This window comes from Vulpes lagopus, chromosome 23 (genome assembly GCF_018345385.1).
Source record: "Vulpes lagopus strain Blue_001 chromosome 23, ASM1834538v1, whole genome shotgun sequence".
In the NCBI taxonomy this organism is placed as follows: domain Eukaryota; kingdom Metazoa; phylum Chordata; class Mammalia; order Carnivora; family Canidae; genus Vulpes; species Vulpes lagopus.
The window spans coordinates 41,096,412-41,121,877 of NC_054846.1; the positions used below are offsets into that span (position 1 = coordinate 41,096,412).

The window sequence follows — 25,466 nt, forward strand, 5'->3', positions numbered from 1 at the left end:
GTTTCTTCATATGTAAAATGTAGAGTTTGAAACACAAAGTCCCTTCCAACTCTGTGATAGTACTGTCCTAAAATTGAGATAACTTTTTAATAAAAATCAAGCAAAATTGCCTCCTTCACCTATCGTTGACCTATCTATACTATGAATAGATGCTTGTAGAAACCAAATTTTGATAAGACATATTCCTTGTACAGTTGTGCATATTAAATCTTCAGCCTTTATATTGATTCTTTTTTTAACCTTTTCCCCCGAGTCAAATTTTTTACTGTAACTCTCATGACTGATATATTTGAATTTAACTAAAAGAAAAATGAACCTTGATATGGTAGATATGTGAGTATTGATTTAGGAAATGTTGGACTCATAATTGGTATACATTTAAGTATACAGTAAGCTACTTTTGGCTAAGACTCAAGGACAAAAGCAATTTTGAACAATTTCAGTAACTGTTGGATAGTATAGTGGAAAAAAATCTGCCCTAGGATTCAGAGTATCTTAGTTTTAGTTCTGGCTTTATCACTAACATTTCAGACTACTTAGGTGTACTCAATCTTTATCTATCTATCTATCTATCTATCTATCTATCTATCTATCTATCTATCCATCTATCCATCTATTGAGAGAGCATGTGTGTGCAAAGGCAGGAGGGCAGAGGGAAAAGGAGACAGAGAATTTTATGCAGGCTCCACACCCAGCATGGAGCCTGACACAGGGCTCGAGCTCATCCTGAGATCATGATCTGAGCCAAAATTAAAAGCCTGGCATTTAACTGTCTGAGCCACCCAGGTGCCCCAGTACTCAACCTTTAGATTGTAGTCATTGATTTTATCTTACTTGGTTTTGATTTCCTCATCTTTAAATTTATGGAATCTTATCTGATTATCACTAGGGAGCCTTCTGTTTGAATAGTTTATTGCTTCTACTCAGATTTATTTCAGGCACATACAAAAATTTAAATTAGGCTAGCTGTCTATCGAGAACACTTTTAAATAACTCATTTTCTTTTACTGTCTTATATTTACTGTTCATTTACCCGGTGGTAAGGCTTTTTATTACTTCCTACTATTTGAGCATTCTTCCTTTTGAACTCTTCTGTATGAAGTCATCTTACTATAATTCTGTATTGGGCCCATTCTTCCTGGAACTCAAACTGCCCTCTCCCACCACTCTTCTTTTGTGTCTCATTAATTAAATGGCACTCTTGATAAATGAACCATTCTGTAAGGCAGAACACTTATTTTTTAAGGCTAAAAAAGATCCATGAGTCCAAAACATTGGTTTCATAAAGATGCTGAAGCTGACAGAAATGAAGCAAATTTTCCAAATTTAAGTTATAGTAACCATTTCAGGACTACAAACCAGGGCTCGTGACTTCTTAGTCCTTTGTGTTTTCCATAATATCACAACACATTTCTAGAGCAAGTGGATAATGAATGATAAAAAGAGGATTTGTATCAAGGTGTTAGGTTAGGCATGAGTGCCTTTATTTCCCTCCACCTCGAACATCATAGATGTCAAAAAGATGTAAAACAATTTTAAAAAGTGATGGGTAGCAAAGGATGTTACTAAAAGACAAAGTTTTGAAGAATTCCTGGAAGATAGCAAGCAGATGGGATCAGATTAATGAATGAAATATGATAATAATAATCGGTATTAACATTTATTAAGCACTTACTATGTACAGGTACAGTGCTGAGCATTTTCACTTATGTTATTTAATCTTCAGAATATACACAGACACACACACACACACACACAAACACACACTAGGGTAGGTTTTATTATGATCTTTGTTTTACTGAAAAGGAAACTCAGCTAGGCAAAGACCCCCATCTGATACCCTGTGCCCAAACCCCTCAGCTTCCCTGACTCTGTGGTTTCTGTTTCCTTTTTAATCACTGTGATATTCTAGCAGAAAAGGGAAGACTAAAATTCAAAAGCATGAACCTGAGAAAGCTGTGCATGTGTATGTGCAAATTCTCCCAGTAAAGACCAGAGAAGAACCATAAACTCAACCTACCGAGGGAAGAAGAGATTCCTGGTACAAACATTTGGTAACTGATTAAAGAACTAAATGGATGGGATGAATCCATTCTCTTTTCTTATTTCTTTAGACTTCAAAACATTAGCAGTTGTTCTTAGGTTAAAACCTCCAGCATTGCTCTCTAAAGAAAGATATTTGAATTTTGGAGTAGGAGCTGAGATGAGAAAAGGGGCATAGCAATATCCCCAGGCGCCATTCAAAGGCCTGGAGCAACTGAGCCGTCATACCTAGTGACAAACCATCTCTTTATTTCCTCTTGTTGAAGTGGCCACTCCTCAGCCACTTGTATATCTCCTCCTGGAGATAGGCTTTTATTATTAGAAACGGTGTCCACTCACAGATGGATGGGAATGCCTATTTGATTATGGAAGCATATAGTTTAAGTCCTTAAGTATACCTATTAAATAAAGCAAATAAATCACTGACTTTGAGAATGACCATCTCTGTGAAGGTATATGTATATAATTATATATAATTATCCTAGATGAAATAGAATTGATAGAGCAAACAAATTGGCATTCTTTAAAAAATATCAGAGAAAATCAAGAAAATAATAGGCTGAGGTGAAGAAGAGACAATCATAGAGAAAAAGTTTGAAAACGAGAGATGAAAGATATACGGAACTTATCAGAGTTGAATTATGGAACATAATAATGAAAATGGCAAAAACATTAGAAAGGAAATACTAGGGAAATGTTAGAAAAATATGGCAAAATTATAGTAAAATAACAGTTAAAATAGAATTCAAGCCAAAATTAAATGTGATGAAGATGATAATTTAGGGAAAAATTTCTAAGAATATATTAGTATTCTAAACCCTTACATACCTAGCATCAGAGTTTTGAAGTACATGTGTGTGAGGCAAAACTGATAGTGGGAAAAATTAGCAATTCACACAACTCTCTTAGAGATTAACAGCTCAAATAGACAAAAATGTAAGACTATTTGAGATTTCAATAAATCACTATATTATACTATATACACTAATATACTAATTATATTAATTATACTAATACACTGCAGTGTACTATGTGTAGTATATACTAATACTATAATATTAATCATATAGGTTTGTATAGGTATTATCTATTGTTTTCAAGCATCTGTGGAATATTTACCATGTATGACTCCAAAATGTTATTAAAATCCAAAATGCAATGACATAAGTAGTAAGTAATTTTCTCTGATCAATATATGACAAAAATCACAAAGTAAAGAATAAAAGTATAGTCCTTTGAAAACCATTCCCTTGGGAACATTTTTTTTTTTTTTTGCTTTAAATAACATTTACTTTAGGGGTGCCTGGGTGGCCCAGTCGGTTGAATGACTGACTGACTTTTGGTTTTGGCTCAGGTCATAATTTCAGGGTCTTGAAATTGGGCTCCCTGCTCAGTGGGGAGTCTGCTTGAGATTCTTTCCCTCCCCCTCTACCTTTCCTCCCTACTGACTCATGTGCATGTGCTTGTCTCTCTCTCTCAGATAAACAAAATCTTTTTTTTTTTAAAGAGCATTTACTTTAAGAAATCAAAATTAGACAAGAAAGAAATGACCCACTGTGTTAAAAGAAGAAAGATATAACTACAGTGGGATTCTTGGAAACATATAGGGTCACGAACACACCCATAAACCTAAGTAAACTATGAAGAAGGAAGTAATAAGGATATTAGTAAGTAACTAATAATGAAACAAAATATATTTCATAGAACCAAATGCTGAATTTTTGAAAAGACCAGTACCACAAATGAAATGTTTTCATGTTTGAACGAGAAAAAGAGTACTGGTACACATTTTAAAAAGAGAAAATCAGATGAAATGTACATTCTAGGACCATAGAAAGTATTAAAACTGACAAGTGATAGCAAATTGGAGTAGCCCTGTAACAGAAGAAACTGAAAAGCTACGACCTACCCTGAAGCCCCAGTTCCAAATGAATTTACAAAGATCTGTCCGTCAAAGAACAAGTACTTCTAAAGTATTTTAACTATTCCAGAGTATATGTTAAAATTAATGGAAAAATATTTGGTGACTCAGTAAATAAGATATTAGGATTCTTTTATTTTTTTATTTTTATTTTTTAGAAGGAGCAAGAGAGAGAGCACAGGTAAGCATGAGTGGGGGAGGGCAGGGAAGAGGGAGAGGGAATCTTAAGCAGACTCCACACTCAGCACAGAATCCCTTGCAGGGCTGGATCCCATGACCCTGAGGTCATGAACTGAGTTAAAATCAAAGAGTCAGATGCTTAACAGACCGAGCCACCCAGGCACTCCAAGGATTCTATTAATTCTAATATAAAGAATGATCTGATAACAGAATAAATGATTATCAAAGAACTAAAATTTTGTAGAATGGAATCACTATATACCCATGATTGCAATTCTTGGTAAAATAATGAATTTTAGGACTTAGAAAATTAAATAAAAGAGCTACTTCAATTTTAATCTAAAGTTATTCACTTAGTTAAATTATTTTGAGTCATCTTTGAAATTTTTCATTTAATTCTAGAAAAAAATGATTAGTGATAGAAAATCTTAAAAGATTTCTAAACAAAAGTAAAAGTATCTAAAGCACAGGACTGTGATTCATACTTACCCTATAAACCAACAAGATGTTACTTTATTTTATAATTAGGAAAAAAAGTACTCAATTTATTTTTAATAATCTTTAATTTTATTCACTACTTCATATAGCTGTACTTACAACTAAATAGCACTTAATTAGTTACTGGTAGTTTGTTATGCAAATGCAGTAAGTTACTAAACAATTACTTTTCCTCCTCCTCTATTCCCAAGATTTAGTTTATAAAAGAAACATCAATAGAAAGTCTGAGAAAGCAGCCCCAGGCAATGGAACGTAATGAGGAGAAATTCATTATTTCATGTATTTCACTTGGAAGTTTAAATCATCTTAATAGTAATCATGTTCTCAAGAAAATACATAAACTGTTCACCATAACAATTTCTGCAAAGTCCAAGCTTCCCCTGTCCCATGAACATCTTTTACAGATGTAGATAGTACCACACCAACCTCACCACACAATTCCCGAAGTAACTAAGAAACTGGATGACAGTATGATATAGTAGCGAGAACATAAAAGAGGAAACATATTGTTAAGTAGCTTGATAGCAGAATAATATATCAAAGTGTCAGTTTGGATAAAAACATTCATCCATTTTCTAGTAGGAGATACTTGAGGACATGAGAAGTTAAATTTGTAAGGTTTCTTTATAACAAGCTCTCTGAAAACACCCAATTTGGTCGGGTGTCTCTCCAGCCATTTCTTGATAAAGTCTTTTCCCTTCCAATTTCCTGAGCACTATGAAAAAGGGAATTGGGATTTACTAATGATAATTACAAAAAAAGCCTTCCAATTTTATGATACGCACAGGTGGAATCACTACCAATATAAAAGCTTGGTTGTTATTTTACATATTAAGCTAGGGAAATATAGAGCCTGAGTGTCCATATCGTTTGTGTCTAGTATTTTGAGATGTTAAATAATAACTTTCATTGAGAAATCATCAGATTAAGGAGTTGTGGAAAGAAAGCTACAATACATAGACTTTAATTTAAAGGTAAACTTAAAGCTCTGTGAATGATACTCTGTTCTTTTATCCAGCTGCATCTAAGGTCAGTTGAGGTCGTAAATGAAGCATAAATAGGCAATAGAATGGATCAACAGGCTGGGTAGCTGGGCTGCAGTGTTGAGGTATCCTATTGCTAATCCGTATGTGGTGGTTTGATTGTATTCCTATAGTCATATATCCAGTACACTTAATTGACTAATGAATAAGTGTTCATTATATTCATTTTCTAAGGAACTTCAGAAACAGCGTATCTACATACAAAATGTTGTAGTTTGGAGAACATATTTTAAAATGCCTCGCTAGAGAGCTAAAAATAAGATGTCTCTAACTTTTTTCACAAGTGCTGAAATGAACTTTGATGTACTTTTAAGTCATGGTTCTTACTCCTTCCATTCACAGAAGGATGATTATTATTTGATCATTATGGAAAGATAGAGTCCGGTCCCTTTAATTCTCATTTTCTCAGAAATCACATTTTGTAAGATACCTAAATCTTGTCAGTAAGACGTGACACAAGTATCACTGTTGACTAGTGAATACCAATACTATGTAAATATAACAAGAAAATTCAATTCCATACAATCAGTTCCATTCAACAAATACTTTTTAAATGACCACAATTGTCATGATTCTGTATTGGATACAATGGCATCTACAAAAATTAGTAGGACACAGATGTTCTAGTATTTAGCATAGAAGAGGATGGTAGATTGTTCAACTTCTTTCAGACATGCAAAGACAGATTACATTTTATTCAGGGCTAATCCCTCATAGGTTCCCCAAAGACAATCAAATCAGCTGTTCATTTGCATGGATGCCATGAAGGTTGGAAATAAGAAAAAACAAACTGAGCTAATTTCACTGTTACTAGGAATAAGGTTAGAGTTGGCTGTCATGATGTACAGACATGGATACAAGATTAAATAGAAAAGTGAGGTGAAAATATAGAAGGAAAGGAAGACATCAAATATAATAGAGATAAAAGAAAGCCCCCCCCCCCCCCCCAAGAAAAAGGAACGTGAGACTTTTGATTTCCTGAGGTCTCAGGTAATGGTAGACAAATCAAGATTCAGTTTTCCCTGCTTGGGAAAATTAGATGAATTTGAAAAGCAAATTCATGTGGAGGAAGCAGAAAAGAAAAAAAGAACGAAATGCTGATTATAGTTCTTAGAAAAACTGGGAAGCATTATTCATTCTGACCACATAATGGATTGTTTAACAAAGAAAACTGTATCTTAAGCTTTGTATACCTAAAGATTTGTTTATTGGGTAAGTAATCACTTTCAAATGAAATAGGTACCTTCCGTTTCAGAGAATCTCTTAGCAACTACAGCTTTTCATTTTGTAGCATAGATTGTTCCCTTGGTTGTGGTAGGTTTGGCAAACACTTTAAGGAGAGTCTGGGCCAGGATTTTGTCATTCGATAAGTTCATGATTTAAAAATTTTAATACTGTCAAACTTTTTTTGTCATCCCGAATTCCATGAAGAAAAGTCATTCTGTTTTTGATAAATATCATAAAGTAGACTATTTTTAACAGCATAGTGAGTGAAGGGTTTAATTTAAAAAAAAAAATTGGGATCCCTGGGTGGCGCAGCGGTTTGGCGCCTGCCTTTGGCCCAGGGCGCGATCCTGGAGACCCGGGATCGAATCCCACGTCGGGCTCCCGGTGCATGGAGCCTGCTTCTCCCTCTGCCTATGTCTCTGCCTCTCTCTCTCTCTCTCTGTGTGACTATCATAAATAAATAATTTAATTTAATTGGGCTCCTTTTTTCGAGTTTACCAGTTAGTCTGCATTTGAGGAACACGGCCAGGTGTTGGTGGATCAAAGCAGAGATGATTAGCATATGAGAAGGACACACTGATTATCATGTCTCATTAGTAACCTGTAAAGTGAGAGCATTTCATAAACAGAGCAGCGGAAGTGCAAAGCATTATTGACCATCTCTTTTATTTTATTGGTACATCTGCTCTGCTGTACACCATTAAATTTTTAAACTGACCATCTATCTGCTTAATGGGAGCTGATTATTAAGTAGTGAGGAATTTTGCAAGCCGGTGATATCCTATTGGTAGTTTGAAACTGGACATGGTAGGAGTATTTACACAACAGAAATCAGCAAATGCTACAAATTAGGACTTTTTTTTTTTTTTTTTTTTGTCTATTTGTTTTGAAGAGCTGGTTGTTAATTATTTACCAGGTCACCACTGTTGCTATTGCTCTGCACCTCAGTCACCATATCCCATTGGCTCTGGTTTTGCCTCTTCTAACATGTAGACTCGCTTCTCTCAGTTTAGGGTCTTTGCCCTTGCTATTCTCTCTCTGGATCCCCTCCTTTGGATTTTCATGAAGCTGGCTCCTTCTTACATTCAGGTTTCACTCCAAATGTCACCTTTCCAGAGAGGCTTTCCAAGACTCTCTTAAAGGACCTCCATACGTGACTCAATATCATCAGCCTTAGCTCTACAGCCTAGAAGAGTATCTTTAAAGTGATGTGATCTTGTATCAGTTAGCTTGTATCTGGTTGCAAGCACAGAAGACCAAACAGTAAAGCCTGTATTTGTCTCATAGGCAAGAATCATGAGGTTGCACAGTTCAAGGCTAGTACAACAGCTCAGTGAGGGCTCCTTTTACCTGCTCCACCTTCCTTAACATGTGAGGGTTCTTTGCATGATCACAAAATGGGGAAGGAGGAAGGGTGCAAAAACCTAATCGTTGAAGGCATATGCCAGCAGTTTGTCCATTTAAAAAACCTTCCAGAAGCCGTAAGCAGTGACTTCACACTTAAAACAATTGGCCAAATGACAAGAGTCCGGAAAGAGAAGTATATTTGCTTTCCAGCTTTTATAGTAGGAGGCAAGGGATATGAGGGTTTTAGATGGTTTTAGAGTAGATAATTCGTATTGTTTGCCACAGTACCAATAAATGTTGATGGGATTAGTGAACAGTATGCTTTAAATGACCCAGCTCCATCTTCATCCAACTCCCAGATTGAGATGAGTCATAAGTCGAACTGTGCAGTCTAAATGTTAGTCAAGTTAATAAAAAGTCATCATTAAGGAAAAATAAAATGATAATTAGATTATTCCAGATCACTGGAAGCTCATGCCATTTGTGTTTCAGTATTTTCTTGTTTGGGGTTATAATGTTGAACCTATCTTAAAGGAAATCTCTTTTCAATGGTCAAAATATGTTATCAGGGGCACTTAGGTGACTCAGTCATTTAAACGGTCAACTCTTGGTTTCAGTTCAGGTAGTGTTCCCACATGTGGGATTAAGCCCTGTGTCGGGTTCTGTGCTCAGTGTGGAGTCTGCTTCAGATTCTCTCTCCTCCTCTCTCAAATAAATAGATAAAATCTTTAAAAATGTTATCAATATGAACACATTGATTATACCATAACGTATTGAGGGATTACCTCCTGGGACTTTGGGCAGTGTTATGACTGTTTGCCCTGGCTTGCCATGGTCCATGATGCTATATTAAAAAAAAAAAATTTTTTTTGCCATACCTTTATTGTTTTACTTCTAATCCCTTTTCTTTGGAAGCATAGAGAAATAAATGAGAGCATGGCCACTGGAGTCAAACACACGTGGTTTTGGATCCTGGCCTCTATCATTTACTAGTTGTATTGCCTTGAACCAGATAGTTCATCTTTCTGAGCCTTAGTTGTTTGTTATTTTTCTTTAACTACACAGTGGAAACAATAGTAATCCTTTTATATATTGGTGAGGGTTTTATTTATGATATAAATAGGGCAAAAAAAGCACTGAATAAATGATGACCTCACTTTATTCTGGATCACATATTCAACTATCTGTTAGCAGTAACCTGAAGAGTGTATCTGTGGTCTGCTTCCTGCATCAGCCTCATTTGAAATGATTACTTAACAGACTTCAAGGTTCAACCCTCAACATCATTTTTTTTAATCTCAGTTTTTAGTGATAAATGGTCCAGGGTTAAATTTTTATGTTGACTAAAATTTGAGAACCAGTGCTTTCAACCCTCAAGCAAGGATTTGTTGATGAGATTAGCTTAATCTAATCTCATAATTAAGATTTAATTGTCTTTAATTGTCCAAGAACAATTGGACAATTGGGAATGGACAAGTGCTGGGAATGATTTTAAGAATATGGATTCCTGGGTCACATCTCAATGTAGCCCAGATTCTACATCCATATGGCTGAAATTCAAATCTTAACTCTACAACTTAACTGTTTCCCTGGGGAAGTAATTTTAACTCTGTTGATCACAATTTCCTTTTCTGTAAAATGGGAGTAATAATAGTGCCTACCTCATAGTGCTGTTAAGAGGAGTAAAATGTTTAAATCGGTGCCATACTAAATACTATATATAATAGCTATTAATATTATAAGTAGCATTGCTATTTAAAATCCCTGGGGTTTGCATTGAGATTCTATGTCAGTAATCCTCAATATGGCCACACATTATAATCCTGAGGAGCTCTGAAGATCCTGATGTCAAGGCCATACCCCAGAGCAATGAAATCAGAAATATATGTAGGTAGGATCTAGGTATGTGTGGGTCTTTTTTTTTTTTTTCCTCCAGTGCTCCCAGGTGATGATAGTGGGTAGCCAAGACTGAGAACCACTCCTCCCTGCCATTTAAAGGCTCTCCAGGTGATTCTGATGATCAGAGAATACTACCTGAGAGAGGTATACTGGTAAATGGAATAGAGGTTAATCTTTATTGAGGGAGGAAAGATTAAGAGCTCAGCCTCCGACCAGGAAAGCCTGCAGAGCATAGAGCTATTGTAAAAGTCCTGAATGTTGAAGGCAAAAGCTGCTAAAAGAAAAGCTGTGAATGGAATAAAAATAAAAGGCAAGGGGCTTAGAATCACTTAGATCTGGACTCCAGACCCAGATCTGTTTGTTAATGAGGTACTTAAAACTCTCCAGAAGCCTCTGTTTTCTCATTGCGAAGTGTGGATATTTACTATCACATAAAGGTTGTTGTAAGGCTAAAGTGGGTTAAAGATGTAAAGTTCTTAGCATACAGTGCCTCCTACTTTATAGATATTAAATGTTTATTGTTATTGTTGCTTTTAGAAGTGAGGCTTAATGAATGGCTAAAATTCACAACACAGGAAACAGTAGATGTTGGTGAAGATGTGGATAAAGGGGAACCTCTTATACTGTGGGTGGGAATGCAAACTGGTGCAGCCACTGTGGAAAACAGTATGGAGGTTCTTCAAAAAGTTAAAAATAGAGCTACCCTACAATCCAGGAGCCACACTGCTAGGTTTTTACCCAAAGGATACAAAAATACTAATTCAAAGAGATACATGCATCCCTATATTTATAGTAGCATTATCAGCAATAGCCACATTATGGAAAGATCCCAAACGGCCATCAGCTAATTAATGGATGTAGAAGATGTGATCTCTCTCTTTTTCTCTCTCTCTCTGTCTTACACACACACACACACACACACACACACACACACACATATTACTCAGCTGTAAAAAGGAATGCAATCTTGTCATTTGCAACAGTGGGGATGGAGCTCAAGAGTATAACGCTAAGTGATATAAGTCAGAGAAAGACAAATATCGTATGATTTCACTCGTGTGTGGAATTTAAGAAACAAAACAAATGAACATGGGTTGGGGGGAAGAGAGGCAAACCAAGAAAACAGACGCTTATCTTTAGAGAACTGTGAGCGACCACGAACTAGCTGGAGTAACTGAACCAAACCAGGCCCGGACTTGCGTCCCTCATTCACTCAAAAGGCTCAGGAGCCTAAAGGGTGAATAGTTGGTAGACGCTTGAGAAGGGGCTTGAGCAATGGTTCTCAGGGCTGGCTTGTACGTGATCGCCCACATAACACAATAGATAAAACTTATTCTGACCTGGTCATAAATGTAAATAAGGGTCTGTCTGTCCTTGCTGGTCTGCTTACCATACCTAATATTCCTTTGAAGTATGCACATCTGGAGCAACAAGCTTATTTATTTACCAAGGTCTTCTGGCACCCGTGAGTCTGTCTTACATGCTGAGAAAGGGGAACTTTGGAGGGTTTCACAAACCTGCTAAAAATAAACACCTTCTTGGCTTTGTTTTGCTCATGCTATAAAATGTTGTAAAACCTTGAATAAAGCTGGCACTGCTTGGACATCATCCACTGTGTCCCTCCTGTCCCCATCTCTTTACTTTTATTTTCCTCATCCCCTTATCCTCAGGACCCTGATCGTGTTGCCGCAGCGCGCGCAACAGAGAACAAACTAATGGGTACCAGAGAGGAAGTGGCAGGGGGGATGAGTTAAATAGGTGATGGGCATTAAGGAGGGCACTTGAACACAAGGGTTTTTTTTTTTTTTTTTTTAATTTTATGATAGTCACAGAGAGAGAGGCAGAGACACAGGCAGAGGGAGAAGCAGGCTCCATGCACCAGGAGCCCAATGTGGGATTCAATCCCGGGTCTCCAGGATCGCGCCCTGGGCCAAAGGCAGGCGCCAAACCGCTGCGCCACCCAGGGATCCCCAAGGGGGTTGTATGTAGGTGATGAATCACTAAATTCTATACCTGGAAAAAAAGATGATAGTTAACATTGTTTGGTGACAGTTGTAAACTACACTCACTGTGATGAGCCCTGAGTAGTATATAGAACTCTTGAATCAGGATGTTATATGCCTGAAGCTAACATCACACTATATGTTAATTACATTTCAAGAAAAATTATATTAGTGGCAAAAATAAAGAAGTGAGGATTAATGAAGAAATCCAGGATGTGAGAAAGAGTGAGGGGGCAAGGTAATACCCCAGCGTTTGCTCAGATAACGGGATACATGGTAGAGGGATGAACCTGAGAGTTGGCAGGCCAGAGGAGGAGTCAGTTTCAAGAAAATATTCTGAGATCTTCTTGTTTTCATTGTTTGTCTGGCAGCCTCCCCAGTTCTTATCTAATATTCCTTCTAGTCTGAGCTAAATCCGAACTTCTATATTAGTAACCAAATTTGGTAGGATGGTTCATAAAATAAGTGCAAGGAGATTCTGAATAGGAACCTTGAGGGGACTCATAAATAAAGCGTGCACACTATTGCAGTGGTTTGAAGAACAAGTATTTTGCTGACTCAAAGGCTTCTTTTGCTCCCTTCCAGATCCTGGCCTTGCAGGTTTCTGCTACTTTTACAGAGCTAAAGGGAACCAGGATTCCATTGAAAACTCCGGTCTCCTATCCAGTTATCACTCATCAACTTGCAGCACTGGCCAGGTCTGGGCTGACGGGACCTGATTTCTCCCACTGTTGGTCCTTTAGACTTCTTTTGGCTTTTACCAACTGCTGTATATCCCATGAGTTCATCCTGCTAGGTTCTCTTGGGTGGCTACCAGCAAGATGGTTCAGGCTCCAGTGGGCTCTGCTTCCCCATTCTCTCCCTTTGATCAGATAGACATAGAGGGCAGAGACCGAGTCTGTCGCCTGTGCAACCAGGAAAGATTCAAGTCTCTCCTTTTGCAGGCACCCCTACCATTGGTTCTACTGGGAATACTACTCAGTGGATAGAACTTGGTGTTCTCCATGAATTTTCTTTCCTCTCACAGTTACCTCTCGATAAGGACTGGAGAAGGCCTATGGTGTAATGTAATAGGGCCGGCCCAGCTTTTAATGGGATGTGCCTGATTTCCTTGATGGCTTTTTTTGGAATATTTCTTAGCCTTGGATGGTCATAGGAATTGTCTGAAAGTTTAAACGAACAAACAAAAATCCTGATGACTGGATCCTAGTCTTACAGATTTTGGTTTAATTAGCGTGGGGTAGCAGGCCAGTTTAAAAACTCTGCAGGTTCTAATGACAGCCTTTACTAAGGAACACTGTTTTAGAATGGGGTGGCACTTAACACTAATTACTTTCATCCATGGGCTTTTACCAATCATTCTGAGACTCCCAGAAAAACCCCATTCAGTGTTCCACAGGGTATTAACGAATAATGGGAATGTGAGGATTCTTGGAATGCTGGGACGAAAAGGAACCCAAAAGATCATTTTCTTTACTTTCTCGACAAACGAGGTCTGTGGACCAACAACTTTGGAATCACTTGAAATGTTGGTTTAAAAGGCCAGTTCCGAGGCCTTCTATTCACACCTTCTGAATCAGCCTCTCTAAAGTGGGGGTGGGGGTCAGAATATACATTTTAATAACTTCCCCCAGGTGATTCTTAAGCACATTCATGGTTTAGAGCCATTAACTGTATCAGAGTGTTTCAACCCTGGCTGCACTTTAGAATCACATAGGGGCCATAAAAATATCCATGCCAAATAGACCAGTGGTTCTTAACCTTGGCTGCACTTTAGCATCACCTGGAGGGTTTTTGAGAGTCCCATGCTCAGGCCCCACACTGTGCCACTCATATCACAGTCTCTGGGGTGGGACCCAAGTATGTATGGTTTTTACAACTCCCTAGGTGATACTAATCTACAGCCAAGGTTGAGAACCAGTGTTCTGAATACTCTGGTTTAATTTGGGGGGTGAAGGGGGGGAGTCTCGGGCATTAATAATTTTAAAATATATCCCCAGTTAATTGTAATGTGCAGCTAAGGCTGAGAATTCCTGAATATTCAGGTTGGGGTCATTTTCAGCTTTTCTGAACTTCCCTCAGTGTGGTTATTTAGTGGCCTCCACATTGAACAGTGGATACGATGGCAAATGAAGTATCATTCTGGACACCTCAGGAAGCTTATAGATTTGCAAGGGTAAAGGAGAAAGACATAGCTGCAGACAGAGTCAGAGCAAAGAGTAGTAATTACAGTAGATGAGTGAAAAGAGAACTGTGGGAACACAGATAGTGACTTAATCTGCCTTGGAGAATCCAGAAAGACATGTCTAAGGAGATGCTATTTAAGCAAAGTCTTCCCACATGGTTTAAAACACCTTCCATGATGTGATTTCTCTCTACTTCATTTCTTACTACTCTTGCCTTGGTTTCAGCTTGAGCCATACTGAACTCCTTTCAGGTCTCTGAATGCCTAACACTGTCTTGACAAAACTTCAATTTGCAATTTATTTAGCTGGAGCATTCTTCCCCTTTTTCCCCACCTGCACCTCCTTACCTAAGACTCTGCTTAGCTGTTAATTCCATGAAGAGGCCCTTCCTGGCCTCCTGAATGATGATAAATGCCTTTTTCATACATCCATGCAATAATCTGTAGTGATTCTTTTACAGGACATGCCCACTTTATTGCATGTCTGTGACCCCTTGAACCTATACATGTTATGAAAGTGACAACAACTAGCTGTCTTCTTTACCACTGTGTCCTGTGCATAGCACAGTGCCTGGCATTACTGGGTGAAGGACTGAATTGTGTTCCAGGAACAGGGGATGATCTATGCAAAGCCATACTGAGGTTGGAATTCTGTGCCGCATAAAATTTTGAATGTCCAAAGTTAAAATGGGCAGAAAAGAGTTTTTAGAGATGATTTAGAAAAGGTCGATTGTTAAGGGCCTTGTGTGTAGCCCTACATGGTCTGAACTTCATCTTGTAGGCGGTGGGAAGCCAGAGAAAGGGTTAAAGGGTTATGTGGGGCAGTATAATAATGAAGTTTATCATTCGGGATAGTCACCCTGGAAGCAAGGTGGAGGATGGAATGAGCAAGAAAAGGCTAATTTAAAGAACAGTTGGGGCGGGGGTGCTGGGTGGCTCAGCAGTTGAGCGTCTGCCTTTGGCTTAGGGCATGGTCCCGGGGTCCTGAGATCGAGTCCCACATCTGGCTCCCTGCATGGAGCCTGCTTCTCCCTCTGCCTGTGTCTCTGCCTCTCTCTCTCTCTCACACACACGAATAAATAAATATTAAAAAAAAAAGAACAGTTGGGAGATGTTCCAGTACTATGAGTGAAAAATAATAAAGGCTTTTTTGAAATAATCAAGCAAAAGGGCTCCATTCAGAAGACATTTTTGAGATAGAATATGTAACCCTCACTGACTAACTGCATGTGGGGGTGAATGTGAAGGATGATGCCATTGTCTAGCTTGGAAGACAGGCTGGGTGAGATGCTATTAATGGAAGTATGGAATATGGGAAGAGAAAAAAAATAATGAGCTCAGTTTTTAACATGTTGAGAGTTCCATATACCTGTGGGCATCTTAGGTAGAGTCTTCTGTGCAGTTAGAAATGCATACAATTCTCAGATTGGTAACTTATTGATTGTGGATATAGCTGGTATTGTCCAATTGACTACTTTGACTTCCAGTGTATGTACAAAGAGATCAACTTTTCAAACTGGCAGTGTTGTGTTGATTTCATGATTTTTGTTTTGTTGGGCTATGATTGGCAATCACTTGGCAATACTTCAAGGGAGAGTCTCCATTAAAGACACTTACTAGTTACTTTCTTTGATTATATACATACATGTATGCCAAACCCACCTAAATTCTGAGGTGATAGTGGTTATATCATAGTAGCAATGCAGTTATATTCTTTATATATTTGAATATATTTGATTGTGAGTTCAGAAAGGAAGTGTGTCTTGTTCTTTTTGTTAGACTTAGTGCCTGGTCTAAGAGGAACACAAATTAGTGGTTGAATAGATGGATGAAAGGATCGATAGATGAATTTATAATCTGATGGCAGGATACGGGATACTTTCTGGAGCTAATCGCTTAGGAACTGAAAACCTTTTATCTTATACATAAATACCCAAGTAACTTTTCACTGAGCTGTTGACTACAACAACAGGTAGAAGAGATCACCATAAGTATTTTTAAAATGGCCTTTCCTCGTATCATTTTTTTCTTGGCATTGCAAAACCACCCTGGGAATTTGAAAGCTATGGGTATAAAAGACCCTGTTTCCTGATACATTAACATTTGATGTTGTCAAGTAAAGGAGGAGCATTTAACTTAATTGTTACTGAAAATTCGTTTGCTTGATACTGTCCTAGAAGCTGGTAGTTGGGTACAAGACCAGATTCCTTAGGAAGATAACCTCATCGACCGTATGAAGAGACTGGAGGAGAAGAAACAGCTCTATTTGAACGAAGGAGAGATGATAATGAGGGCTTAGAGCAATAGAATAGCAGTTAAATGGATAGAGCCCATTCATTGATGCATTCATCGAATATTATTCACTGTATTATACCGAGCTCTGGGGATGCAAATGTGGGCAAACTTGGATAAGTTCCTACTCTTTAAGAGTTTATCAATAAGTGGAAGAAATGAATGTTGATCAAATCATGACATTAATAAGTGTAAAATTGCAGATGTGATAAATGTAACATGGGAAAGAGACTAAAAAAAGCAGTTCAGAGATAAAATAGACAAGACTTACTTGGTTATTGTGGTATCCATAAAAGGTAGGTTTCCTACTCTTCTTTCCTGAAAGAATATTCAAACTGATTTGTGTGACAGAAATCACATACATGAAATGTTATCAAAGAAGGCCTATTCAGTAGTGAATTGTGTAGAACAAATTGAAATTACTTTTACCAAAAGATTAGATCAATAAGCTATGAATTTTAAGTTGTGATATTGCAATTCATTCCACTTATTTTTCATTGCACATTCACCTGGCAGGATGGTACTCCACTGATGAGATATGGTTGACTCTAGATCTCTCTATTTGGATTTTTTTTTTTCAGATGTTGCCAGAGCAATTGAATTACTGGAAAAGCTACAGGAATCTGGAGAAGTACCAGTGCACAAGCTACAATCCCTCAAAAAAGTGCTTCAGAGTGAGTTTTGTACTGCTATTCGAGAGGTATGAGACTAAAATTTTAATAACTATATTTAGTCATATGTCTTCTGAAGAGAAAACATGCCTTTTCCACACAAACAGTTGAAATGGTTAAGATGGGAGCTATATCTAAGCTTTCTGCTTTTAGCTCCTTGGACAGACGATAAAATATAATTTAGTCTGCTAAATTCTTAAATTAGATCCAGTCAGGATTTATACATTCATATAAAACCAAAAGTTGACCTTATGGTACCAGTGAGGTCAGTGCCTCAGCAGGTAACTGTTACTTACTTGTAGTCTGAGTTATTTAGTGGCTGCATGAAGTCATATGGAAATTCAAAATAGTCATAATTAGTGATGGTTGAGCTTTCCCTAAAAGAATACTCAACTGAATCTTAAATCAATCTGGAAGAGAACCCTCCTATGAACTAATGTCATAGTTATCCAAATATTACTGTCTAGGGCTGTAATGGAAAATCTCTGAACAGACTGATATGCCCTTCTAACAACTCTTTGTAATGCTTTCCTCACTAGTGGTTTCAAGAAGTCTACCATAAAGCAAATGTGTAGAAATGACTGAATGTTGTGTTGACTGATGGTGGAATTGACTAGCCCACTAATGAATTTAACTGGTTACATAAGAGTTCATTTGGGAGGTATATGCCATATTGTCTTTTGAATAACATAATATTAAGTAAGCCCATCATTTCTTCCCTGTCAGTTACTAAGTAAGAATTCATATCTAGGACCTAAAATCCATAAATCCAGCATATTTGCTCTGCTTGAAGTCTGCAGTAATAAAGTATCTACTGTCCTCCTCTCCAAATCCAGTTGAACCCAGTGACTCCCTGGAAAGTTTTGTAGTGGAGGACATACACTTGACAAGCAATACTTGTTACCGACTTTCCTTCCTCTTTGCAATTCTCCCGGTAGCCAGTGCACAAATTTTTACCTCAACAATGCTAATATGTGAGTAGTCACACGTGGGAAAGACCTAAGTGACTAAGACGGGAACATACAAAACCTCTTTCACAGCAGATTTAAACTGTAGCCTATCCAGTGTGGGTATGATTTGAATTTTGCTAAGATTTGACTTAGACTGTACTTGTGCTAAATCTTTATCAGATGAAGTTGTTTGCTGTTTAATTTTTGTTTATAATAAACACAACTTAAGTAAATAACCCTAATTGTGTCTCCAAGTTCTAAACTGTGAATTTAACCAAAGGCTGAAAGGAAATTTCTCAAAGTGTATGAATTCTTGGCCACCGGCTGCTCAGTGGGAAAAGTGTAGATATATTGAACCCCCACGGGCTACTCTCAGTTAAATTCCTGTAGTAACTTTGTAGATCAAGGTTAAATCCCCTCCACACTCTTTTCTTCCTTCACAGAGTGCTACTCCTCCGAGATTCAATGGCCGATTTTTCATTTTTAGATAATCTATCATCTCTTTTACATCTCTTTTATTATCTTTCTTCCACAGAACTGAAGGATAGGCCACATTATAACGCTACTCACTGGGAATGTGCATGTGATCAATGCAAAGTCTCTACAGTCATGGAATTTACATTCCAGTGAGAAAATTATTAAATAAATATGCAATACAATGTCAGAGGGTGACAAAACTGTGGAAATAAATAAAGCAGAATTAGGGGAAGTATGAGTAAAGCTCTATTAAGTTGGAGTGGTAAGAAAATAACCTAGTTGAAGTAATTGAACATGCCACAAATATAAGTGGGGGTATAGCTTTCCAGGGAGAAGAAATCACAAGTGCAAAAACCAAGATGGATCTTAGTACAAGGAAGGAATATCCCAAAAGCAAGAATGTCTGCAGTGAAGTAAAGCAAGGTAGACTTCCCAGAGGCAGCCGGAGAGCAGATCACGTAAGGCCTTACGTGCCATGGTTGGGACACTGGATTTCATTCTAAGCATGGGAGAAAGCCGTTGGAGAGTTTTGCCCTGACCTGATTAGATTTTTAGAAGGTCCTTCAGACTGCTATGAGAATACAAGTGTATGGGCAAAAGAAGAAACAAGAGAGGTCATTAAAAAAAGTAATGAGCAGGTCAAGAGAGAGACTTGCTGGTGGCAGCTTGCATGATAACAGTGTAAGTTGTGAGAAGTCGTCAGGTTCAGTGTGTGTATTTGAGAGTCAAGTAAACAGTCAAGTAAACAGGAATTGTTGATGCATTGGATACATGGATGAGAGAGACAACTGAATCGCCTTTTAGGTTTTGGCTTGAATAACTGGATGAATGGTCATATAATGAGATAGGAATCTTTGCAGTTGGACCAAATTTAGACTGCCCAAGAGCTCTGTTATACACAAGAGTAAGTTGATGGTGCTTTTCAGACATCCAGGGAGAGAGTCTAGCAGGTCCCTGAGTCTAGATTTTGGTGGAGAGATTGGGTTTGTAAATGTGGTATAGATATCTGTTCAAATAAATGCACAGACCTTTTTCTTTAAGCAGTTGGCTACGCAAAAAGAGAATAAAAGTAAAAAAAGAAAATAAATATGAAGACATTGTGTTGGCATTATAAATATATTTTCCAAACCCTGTCTGTGGTAAAGTATACTGTGTGTATCATTCTTGATCCATGGAAATCTATAACTGAACTATAGGCAATCCAACAATTTCAGAGGGAAAAAGATGATATAATTTATCCACCTTACATATTTTATAAACTTTTAATAAAGTTTAGGTTCATAGTAATGTCCTTATAATAATTTTGTCCTTAAGGACAATGCATGTTATATAGAGATTGTTTTCACCACTTCATCTTGACTCCTATTTCACACTAGTTTTATGGTATTGTTCATATTTACATGTGGAATGTTCCTCGTTATTCTCATTATGTCACTCTACATTAACTGGGAAGTAATGGTAAAAATAGCAGTATGTATTCAGTTCTGAATCAGAGTAGTATGTATCTCCATCTAGTGAAAAGTTCTTCAATAAAATATGAATCCATGTTGCCAGACAGGTGAATTCACAAGCCAGTAAAGAAAGGAGCAGCTAGAAGTGTGATGATGTACAACAACAAATACCTGAAAATTAAAGTTTTTTTGAGTTAAAGATCCTTTCCCTCCTGGTCTCTTGGGTTCTGGCTATTATGCTGGCATAAAACTTTGAACTTGTGGTTTCTTATTCAAATTATGCTCGGAATCTCTGGTTAAATTGTTTGTGTTTTCAGGAATATTTGCGAGTTAATACTTTCCAGTGTGAAAGCTATGAATTTGTCATGACAGGTAGAGAAAAGACGAAGGACTACAGGGGTGTCATTCTTAGTTGCATTTTACCAGAGCAGAAGCAGGTAAAGGTCATTGTCAGCAAGACTGCAAAACCCAAGTTACGTTAAAAAAAAAAAAAGAAAGAAAAATAAAAAAGAGCAGGACAGTTACCAAATTGCCTTACACAAGTGTAATGGTAGTTATTGGGTAGTTATTGTTACAATCCCATGTTTTGCCTTACATTTGGATGCAACTACTGACTCAGCTCCTGGCCTATAGGCTGCACTAAGATGGGAAGAATGGTCTATGAAATTTTATTTTGTTTTTTATTGAAAATGAATGACTGAAAGAGATTAGATGTTTCCCCTTCTTAACTATTCTTCTGTAATCTGTAATAAAGATAGACAAAAAATCATGTTGAGCTCAGTACTGAAGCAAGACCACTTATGTATACAACGAAAAAATGCATTGATTTATTCATAAATGAGTTTCACTTGAATGCCAATGCACAAACAGCTTTAGCCACAGAATACAGATAGTACTTGGCAACCCTTACCTTGATATTGTGTTGTCTTGCTGAAGAATCTCAAAAGGACCTGATCCATAATTAAATTGCACATATTCTGTGCAAGTAAGTTTGAAGTACACGGCAGATAAATGGACTGACACATGAGTCTGCTTTCCCATACGGAGAGGTACCAGCTGACAGGAGAAAGTTCACAGAAGTTTTTGGATGAGAGATGAAATAAAAAAATACTATGATCCCAGTATTCGCAGTAAGGACCATTTCTGGGATTTTAAGTGACATCTTCAAGTTTTAGTTCCTCAGTCTATTATTTGGGTTGAATAACCAAAGTTTATAAATGGAAATATAAGGAAATCTATAGGTTGAAATGGAGAGGATACAACATTGACTTTGGAAAAGAGAATTTCCTATGAGAAGTGACTGGTGAACTTCAGTTGAATTCAAATAGCTCGGTTGCCAAGAGATGAACTTTTTCCTGACACTTCATATCCTTTGTGCCTCGGAGAAAGAAATCAATAGTGTATGAGTGGTCATATTTTAAGAGGACATCCAATTTCTGCAACAAAATTCAAAGAACTTCTTTCTGAAACTAAAGTAATAAAAAACAGTTTATTTATTTACCGCCATCATCTTCTAAGTTTTACAACATTCAGGCTTCCTGCTTTCCAGGGTGGATATGCTCATTGATCTGGTGTTTGATATGCTGCTGAGAGTGGTCTGTGGTGAGGACTTGCTCCCATGTTAGAACCAAAAATGCAGAACTGAGTGACATAGTCACCAAAAACTGCCTTCCTTGGCCAATCACCAGATGTGTGTGTTAGTATGCCCTAACGTAGTAGAACTGTAGATTAAGAAAAGAACCCAACTCCATATGGAATCATTCTGTGATAGTCAGTAGGATTGTTGGAAAACGTTCCAGTTCTGCTCTCCTCCTTAGCACATGTTACAGTTGGATTTCCCCATCCTCCTTCAAGCGTGATGTGGTTATGACAACTGCTTTGGCTAAGAAAATGTGAGTGGAAGTGATGTGTGCCATTGCCTTGGTGAAGCTTTTGAATCAGTGCACGATACGTTGTGTTCCTTCCCCTTTGCCATGTGACTGCTGATGTTTTATCTGATAAAGGCTCAATCAGCCTGGGCTGCAGAGTGAGAAAATGAGAAATACAGGCTTTAGCCAACCTTTTAGGAACGTGTAGCCTGAGCAAGAAATACACCTTTGTGACTCTAAGCCTCTAGGATATTGGGGTTATAGTGCCAAAACATAATTCAGGCAATCCTGGCTGATAATACACAGCCATCAAGCCAAATTTAGCTTGAAGAAAGGTCATAAGCAGTAGCAAGCAACCCTTTAACTGCTGTAAAACAAAATTAATTTTTAAAGTCTATGTTGTTTTTTTCAGTAAGCTATGGTAAATCTTCTTAAAACTATATGAAATTGATAACCAGTATAGGGACCCATGCCCATTGGGTGGCTCAGACGTTTTAAAAATTGAGAGACTCAGGTCATAGATTTTGCTTCTAGATTATTTTCCATTTGCTCCTATTCTCATTTATTTTTCCTCCCTGAAGATGGAGCTCATTAACCCTCCAGCAGCAGCACCTCCCACCCCATCTAAGTCTTACACTGTTGCTTTATAAAAGGATTTCTTTGTTTTATATATGTAAAGCTGTAAGCCACTCAGAAGAAATATTTAGAATGTATGAGTCTGCTATTCAGCTGCTCTTAGATGCTGGTGATATTCTTTCCCTGGAGGGATCTATAGATTAGGAAATTATCATCACAATGCCTCCCACCAGTAATATGTTAAATGTCACCCTGAGGCTTTTTTTTTCAGATCAAGAGGAGCAGCAGCATTATTAGAGCAGTGTTGTAGTCAAGTCCACCAGTGTTTAAATCCCAACTTTTCTACTTACTTCAGACATCTCTAATAGTTTGTCTGTTTTTACTGAAGGAATGATACCATCAATGTTGAAGTGATTCTGATAGAGATCATGTATGTAAAGTCACAGAGTGAGTATACAGCATCCAATGGTTACACAATGAACGGATGCTACTGTAATTAAAGACTAGACTCCCAAATTATCGCTAGGTAGAGATGTTGGTAAGTCAGGAAATGGATAAGAGAAATGGTAGTTTCTATAGATGCGATCTAAAAATGCCCATAAGACTAATAGACATATTCACTGCCCCAACATTAATCATGAAAACAAAATAAATGGAGCCATTGTACCCTAATGCCACAATCATATGGGCCATACTGTTATGGGCAGATGTGTTTGTTTTCGGTGCTGTTCTACTGTGTGGATCAAAGTATGGACAGCAAGTGTAATCAGCTTTATGAGGAATCTAATGGTGGGTATATATATGTGGATCAATACTGACAAGATGAGATGAAGTGTGAGGATCCATAGAAGGTGAAAAGAGAGTTGGGAGGAAAGGAGTGTGGAAAGGAAAGAGGTGGAAAGGGGAGAGGTAGAGGGAAGGAATCAGACAAGAAAGGAAGAAAGAAAATGATGGAAAGGAAAGAATGAAGGACGGCATGCCTTGCATTGTGAAATGGAAAAATGGCAGGAACGTGGAGTCATAAAGAACACTGACAATGAATTCTGACAACCTGCGCTCGAATCCTTGCTTAGCCATTTAATTATATGATCTTGTGCTCATTACTTAACTTCTGTGCTCTTGGTTTTATATACCTTTCTTTCAAAATAAAATGCGACAATAACAACTTTATGGGACTGTTGGGAAGATTCAATCAAATGAGATGAAAAAGTGTAAGATACCTTGACTAACACAGTGCCTAGGTAAAAGAGTATGTAGGTAAGAAATGGTGGCTACTCTGGTGAAAATGTCTGGTTTTAGTGACAATACAAGAAAATGTTACTGTGTTCTAATAGAAATATTAGTTATAAATACAGGGAATAATAGTTTTTAGTGATCAATCATCCAGAGAAATGTAGAATTTTTTTCTCAATAGGAGGCTCGCATTAAAAAAAAAAAAAAGATGCTGACACTCTCGAGTGGATTTAGAATAAACCAGTGTAATAAGGACTCTGGAAACCTTGTCATTCCTTAACAGGAAGTTAAGGACTTGGTGATTGTTAACCACAAAAGAAAAAAATAGTGTGCAATGTATCTGTCATTTATTATTTGGTAGGAGGAAGCAAAAGGGAGGTAACCAATGTAGACCATTGGGTGAAAAGTAGGAAGAATACAAATAACTAGCAATAACCAGCTCTGAGTGAGCTCACTTATAACATAAGCTTCCTGTAACAATAGCAGAGGTTAGGTGGTCGTACTTGATCATTTTTGCACAAGAGTTTTTAACTTAATGTCATATATGAACTTCATGTTGTAGGTGAAGTAAAGGCAAATATGTTTATATGCTTTGATAATGCATATACTTATATAGAAGTATATATACATTGTAAAATTTATATTTATATGGTCTATTTTTGTTCCCTTCCATTTATGTGCAAATTTTTTATGGAAAATTATGTTTTTAATGTTTTACTTTATAACATGGATAGAATTGCATGGACTCATTATGTAAAATTATCAAATCTGTTACATAATGGCATCTAGAATAGTATTACATTCATGCGAATTAACAAAAATGTATCTGACATATGTTTACACGTATCTCTTTCTGTTCATATTGAATTTAGCTTAAGTTGGCAGATGACAAAAGAAAGCAAGCTTGATGGCTCTTACATTTCTCTTGATTTTATTTGCACTGCCAAATGTGATAGGACACAAAAGCCAGATTGTTTCTTGTGTGATAAGTCTCCTGCCAAGAAGAGCCTGAAGTCAGTAAAGCTTATTTCTGAGCATCCTGAAAATACATTCGCACAATATAGAATTTTTATTTTCTTTACCAGAACTTTATATTTGTCCCAGCGTGTCTTGACACATCTCCAAGCATAAGGAACCATAAATAATTGGAGAAAAGCTTGATCAAATCATTTACTCTAGAAACGTTTTGAACTGGTGGGTTGCTCAGAAATACAAGAACAGCAAAAATTTAAGAGTGCCTCTGTTCACTTGATATAACCTACTCCTGAACTCTGACATTTTGCTAATATTTTGAAGCCTGTTATGGTGAACATAGCAGTTGTGCTATTCCTCCTTGGCATGAATTTGGCGAAAACTATGATTGTTTAGGAAAGCTCTATTTTTATATATCATATGAGTGCTGATGGTCCTATTGTTCTGTGTGTGTGTGTGTGTGTGTGTGTGTGTGTGTGTGTGAGACCCCATGGATATTTTAAAGACCAAGTTGTTCCAAAGGTAAAAAGTTTCTTTGTTCTGCAAAACTCCTAATAGAAGAAAACTCTTCTTCCTCAGTATCCATGTGGAATACATATGGAGTTTCTGGGTCCAACATTCAGCCTGATT

The 25,466-nt window shown here is 37.4% G+C and overlaps 1 protein-coding gene across 4 annotated transcripts in view; it reads left to right on the forward strand.

Annotated features, from left to right (window-relative positions):
• Positions 1 to 25,466, forward strand: part of LIN7A (lin-7 homolog A, crumbs cell polarity complex component) — a 127,930-nt gene that overhangs the window by 25,624 nt on the left and 76,840 nt on the right. For all 4 annotated transcript variants that reach the window (XM_041738841.1, XM_041738843.1, XM_041738842.1 and 1 more), the window contains one exon: positions 17,220 to 17,338. In XM_041738841.1, the coding sequence (XP_041594775.1) occupies positions 17,220 to 17,338 (119 nt within the window). The remainder of the gene's footprint in view (positions 1 to 17,219; positions 17,339 to 25,466) is intronic.